The following is a 6,057-nucleotide window of genomic DNA, read 5'->3' as shown; positions in this document are numbered from 1 at the left end:
AACTTTAACAATGCAACGAATCGTCGCATTATTACGAATCACACGCAATTGCAGCAGATTTATCCAATATTTATCTATTAAACTGTATCGTTGGCATCACGTCGATGTTCTCGTAGTAATTCTTTATATAAGTTATATAATTAATAAAGTATTAAAACTTATGTGTGTTACGGTTTGAAATTTTTTTTTCGTCAAAATCAAGACAGTATGGATTTAAACAATTATCCATTTATCTCTCTGTCATTAATATTTTTCTCTTGAAATCATCTGTTTAGAGATAATCACTTAGAGGCTATTTTATTTTTTCGTCCTCGTTTATGGGAGATTTCATATCGTCTCCCCATTGCTTGTTCAGTAATTCCTGCTCCACCTCCAGCGGTAAAATTTTATAACGCGCGTGACGTTTATTCTCCAGATCCTCCGCCAAACTCTGAAGAAGTTCCTTGAATACATAGTTGTCCAGATTTTTCGCTATGTAATAGAGAAACAGCCAGTCGCCGAAGTAATACTCGTGAGTGACCTTGAGTACGTTCCATGGATTGTACTTTCCAGGACATGCCATGGAAAACACGAACTGATTGAATGACGTACTTCTGTAAGTGAAAGAAACCGCAATGAACGTCGCTTACCCGCCGCATCTCAGTCGTGATTCGTCATCATTTTTATATTAAAGAATCCTTATCGCGATACATTAACGTCACTGCTAATTCCTATATATATTTTTGTACATTTCGTCATTTATATATTTTTAAATGGGCATTTTCTTAGATCTCCCTGACGTATATCCGTTGAACTTTGTAAATACTACTGTATTATGATGAAATATAATAATATTATATATTAACATACATTTTACGAAATAATATTATGAATTTTACGTTAAATTCACAGCGTAGTGTGAAATTATAAAATAAATGTTATGTTATTGTTAATTGATGTTTGGATGTCCTGAGAAAACCGTCATGAAATTATTTTTGCATAGAAATTACATTTGCAAATTACGCGTATGATGTATGATACTTATAAATTCGTCAAACGAGAATTCCCAGTAAAGAAACCAGTGAGCGAGTAACACGACGAGAATTTATAAAGCCACGAAACGCAAATGTTGTAGAAAAATATGTAGAGACCAAATTTAACAACCTTGCGTGAAGGACCATAGTCAGTATTCTCCAAACCAATCCCAAACCGGTTAGTATTGCCAGCACGACGAACCAGAACCAAAGGACAGTATAGATCTTTTCGTTAACGATGTTTAGTGCCATTACACACAGCGCGTCGTGCTTTTGTATGGTTCCACTAGGACCGTACTTATGAAAAATGCATTTGGTTACCTAAGAAAGAACATATAATTATATATTCATAAATGCGTTAATTAGATAGAAGATACTGACAATATGATTCAAGTTTAATTTGTAATTAGTAGTTAAAATTAAAATTGATAAAACTGTAAATACAAATAAAAATTAACAATTGAAGAAATTTTGAAAGGATGGAAAAAAGAGAAAGATTTCATTAATTTCTCGATGAACGATGAAGTACTTGATTAATAAAAATTTAAAAAAAGTCGGATCTCAAAACGTAGAAAGATTGCATTATAAAAGATCAATTATAAGACGAATATTAACTCAATGAAGTTACCGTTTAATAACAACTCGATATTAGCAATTTTAACTATAATAATAAATATATATGATATACTGTGTAACAATTATGTGTATATCATGACATAATACATCATGTCAAATATTGTTAAAAACAACGACAATCGACTTTAATAATAATATTGTATAGAATACAAACATAATAAATTCACCATACTAAATTCACCTTTGGGAATACTATATCAAGTGGATTCATTTTATCCTTAGACGGTGGCTCGGAGACCGCCTGTCCAAGACCCAGGAAAGCTCCTCCGAGGAACCAGTCGGTCAAGTAAATTTGCAAGATCACGTTTATGAAATTCAGAATCTCGCAAATAGTCAGACTGTATGCCCACGGACGATTCAAGTGCAGGCGATTTATGAAGCCGATGCGAATCTGTTGTATCTTGTCATCGCGTTCTTTTTTCGACGGTACCTTTATGCTATCGTTTACCTTGATCTCCGTTTCGTTTAAAGACAAAGATGCCATGTGTAATCCTGATACCAGCATACTTAGGCGGCCACCTATAATTAAACAATTATAAAAATTATGAAAATTCATGCACAGTTTTCACAATGCTGCTTATAAGTCTCGCGATGTTTTCATTTCTGAATGTAAATGATAATAAAAGAGTGAGATTTTTTTTAGGTCGAGATTAACTCTGAATTTAAAACGTTTGGCTCAGTCAGTTTGAATATTTAAATAATACAAAATATCCGAGCGTTTTTATTCTGTGGATTACGAACATAATGTATACCTAATTATTCACTGACATTACATAAAAGTAATTTTACGAATAGCGTAATGTTACATTGTAAGTGGGACACGGTATGTAATTGTTATATACGACTAGATCATGACAGTGAGGAAAGATTAATGATGATTAGCTCACTGCTTGAGATAAACGCGGTCGTAAACGTCGCGCGATACGTGGACGAGTACGCGAGATATGAATTGGTAACGACCTTCCGTTTTTCGCCATAGGTAGTGCGGCAAGTAAAAGAGTAGTGCCTGGAAGAACAGGATGAAGGGTACCCATTGATAATAAGCGTGATGTACGACGGGGTCGTCTTTGGCAGCTGGTCCAACGCCAGGATGCGGTAATTCGCCCTGTTGTACCGCGGTAATATTCATATGCTTCACCTGAACAGTTGAAAATCAGTTAATAATAGGGATGTGTCTGCGAGAAATAATGGGTACTTTCCATTTGCTGACATAAGTCGACACAAGTATCGTTTTGGTTTTATTGTTCGAATGCCCAGAAAGATAAAACGACGTTTGTGTCGACTTGTGTTACTTACTAAATGGAAAGCATTCAATTATACTTTAATTAGGTTTCCAACTCTCGTAAACGGAAGAGAAAACTTACTTTAATTGTGCGTAAATTAGCAATACGCGTAGTCGATGAACTCACTTCATCAATAATAAAAAATATCACTATATATTGAAATGATGTAGAATTGGTAAAGTTACACATCATTTAAAAATTAAAAAGAGATTTATAGATTTATAAAACTGAAAGTCAAAGAAAATGAATAAAGGCTGAACAGGTTTTTTTCATGCTAAAAATATATTTATATTAAATACAGATTTAAAAATTAAAAAAAAGTTCTTATCAAATGATAAAATTAAAAATAGATATTATTATATACATATATTTATTGCTCGTTTTATTTTTTAATAACAAATTATATAATGATCAGGACATTATTTATATATTATACATGCATTGTACTATTATTTGTTGACTCTAATTGTAAGACAACATTTGGATTGAATTCATTGATATAGTATATGCTTATGATTACTTTAAAATTGACTTCGATATCATTGTAATATTTATTTTAGTTTTATTATTTGACGAGTATTTAACGCACTGAAAATGACTGCAATAAAAATCGAAACCTTGTCTGTGACTTTGTAATATGATTTTTATTCGTTTATTAACTGGCTTAAATACCCCATTTTATAGGAACAAACACACCGATGTATGACATGCCCTGCTAAAAAATGATTCACTGAAATGATGTTGAGCCGACATCGATAAGACGATTTCGACGTCAATTCGACATATAACTGACGGTCATTTTTTGCTGGAACCACACCCAATTTGATTACATACAACTTTCGTAAAAATTAAGATATTGCACAAAGCTGTTTTTTCAATTAAAACGTATAGATATTAAGTAATATAATGGTGCAATTATATGTATCTTTATTTAAATAAAAAAATTATTATGAAGAAAGTATGGAAAAAAAGGCGGGTATGTAGTATTAAAAAAGCATTTAAGAGTCACTTTTTAATCTATATTTAATATTTATTAGTACAAAAAATCTGCACGGTTCATCAATCTTTATATATATATATATATATCTATTTTCTTTAACATTAATTATTTTCAACAAAATTTTAGACTTACCACGGTGTATGTGGACATGAAAAAACAAAATGTTTCGATGACATGTGATGCAACACCATTATCAGCGATACACCTTTTAAAAATAACACGAGAATTTATCTTAGGAAATGATATTAAACTGCTTAAATCCAACTTAATTATAAACAATTTAATATAATCAAAAGTTGTACGATTATTACACATATACCTTATATGTTCCCCGATAAATTGTCTAGAGGTGACCAGAATAGACGCAACGAGAAGCAACAAAAACGTAGCCCTGTAATGTAATCTGAAAACTAAGCATACTTTGTTTTCTTTTTGTTTGTATTTAATATATATTTAATATTGTATATTTAAATATTTGTATATTAAATATAAATAATAATGAACTTATTATAAATATACTTATATCTAAAACACATATTTTTTTATTTTTACTTATTTTTAACTAATACGACATATGTGTATCAAGTGTATAACATTTTTAAGTAGACGTTATGTAAAAGCGATAACCAATCAATAATTAAATTTGTATGATAATTAGTGATAAAAGTAAGTTCTTTTACTTGTACAATTCGATTGCGTAAAATGTCAGAGATAATTATAACATAGAGAACACATAGTGTTAGAATGAAGATATCTTACCGATATTGTCAATGGCTACCGAATTTTGATTAACTTTGAATTTGACGTGATCCTTGAGGACCGAGAAAGCAGCGAGCACGGTGCCGGTTGCCATGCCGATCGATTTTCCAGAAACGAAAAGTTAACGTTCCTGTTTGTGTCGCCCGAGCACAATAACTTGCGAAGTCAAGAATTCGCGTTCACGTCGCGCCGTTGATATACGAGCATGTAAATCAGCGACCGTTGAGATATTCGCGAAACTTCGTATTCGATCGCAAAACGCGTCACTCTACATACAGTACCGATCGAGAACATACTGAAAACTCGAAAGCTCAATTTCTCGTTATCAGGAACGATGATTACGCAGCAACCTAGACGTTCCACAAAAGTTGGTATCGAGAGAGGCAGTGTTATTATTGTTAAGACGTTTCCATTCGTTCAGATAAGAGCAGATAGCGTGCACAGTTGACGCGAGAAGACACAGATATAACTGCGAGAGAGTCGAAGAAATAATGAGTTTATAATCTGCAGTATTGGTTTATGATTTTAACGACAATCCTCTTGCGGAGAGTGTGGATGATACATCGACCTATGACCCAATTGGTGTGAATCCGTCATCGCGAAAGAACCCTTAAGTATAGCTACGGATAATTGAAACAATAAGTTTCAATAGGAAAAGTGTTCGTAAGGTATAATGATTTTTCAAGGCGAACTGTTTCTGAAATTGAAAACGATATGGAGATGCACAAAGATGAAAGCGAAATATCAAACTTTTATTAAATGATAAGTATATTTATTTAATTGATCGAAAATTAAGGAATACATATGTTGTATTATTTATTAATATTTATTTAAAAATATGTATTTTTATTATTTATTAATTTGATAGTGAAATATTCTTAAATATTTATGAGATTATATTGTGATGCCTCAAGAGAGTTAATATCTCATAAATATGTAAAACCTGCTTTAATAATTTCTGAATCATAAATTTTAAATTCTATAGTACATATAGCACCGCAAAAATAATATGAAAAATGTAACTTTTTTAACGAAAGGACGCGTTTTGTCAAACAATTATGACTTATGGAATCTCATTCGTGAAATATAGGGTAGCAAAATACTGTACCACACATTTATATATATAACATTTAACTTAATTAATTTATAAACGTATCATTCAGTGTATATATATATATATCATAAGCGGACATTTTATAATTATTTTTGTGAAAAAATCTGTTATCTTTCAATAAAGATTCATTTTTTTATTTAAACAACGCATATAATTGAGTTATTATGGATGATTGCTCTCTCTTCTTGTATGAATTATTCTATCTATTAGTACAATTAAAAGCACATCTTATACATAATAGTTATTCTAAAA

General features: G+C 31.2%; 1 protein-coding gene across 1 annotated transcript; it reads right to left on the bottom strand.

Moving 5' to 3' along the window:
• Positions 1-271: 271 nt before the first annotated feature.
• On the bottom strand, positions 272-4,785 carry Inx7 (innexin 7). Its single transcript, XM_018550118.1, has 7 exons — positions 4,692-4,785; positions 4,252-4,342; positions 4,065-4,137; positions 2,610-2,787; positions 1,831-2,168; positions 1,144-1,334; positions 272-593 (listed from the first exon to the last, which is right to left on the bottom strand). The coding sequence occupies exons 1-7, from the start codon at positions 4,783-4,785 to the stop codon at positions 293-295; spliced, it is 1,266 nt and encodes a 421-aa protein (XP_018405620.1). The 3' UTR covers positions 272-292.
• Between the last annotated feature and the right edge of the window lie 1,272 nt (positions 4,786-6,057).

This window comes from Cyphomyrmex costatus, unplaced genomic scaffold (assembly GCF_001594065.2).
Source record: "Cyphomyrmex costatus isolate MS0001 unplaced genomic scaffold, Ccosl1.0 scaffold123, whole genome shotgun sequence".
NCBI classification, from domain to species: Eukaryota; Metazoa; Arthropoda; class Insecta; order Hymenoptera; family Formicidae; genus Cyphomyrmex; species Cyphomyrmex costatus.
Note: the sequence above shows the minus strand (reverse complement) of the source record. Positions and strands in the feature narration are given on the sequence as shown.

Excerpts from the sequence above, each read along its gene's own strand:
- Inx7 (XM_018550118.1), bottom strand. The coding sequence starts at position 4,785 with ATGGCAACCGGCACCGTGCTCGCTGCTTTCTCGGTCCTCAAGGATCAC. Across the intron at positions 2,169-2,609 it reads CCTATGGCGAAAAACGGAAG|GTGGCCGCCTAAGTATGCTG; the intron begins GTCGTTACCAAT and ends GTTTAATTATAG. Across the intron at positions 594-1,143 it reads ACTATGGTCCTTCACGCAAG|AAGTACGTCATTCAATCAGT; the intron begins GTTGTTAAATTT and ends TTTCACTTACAG.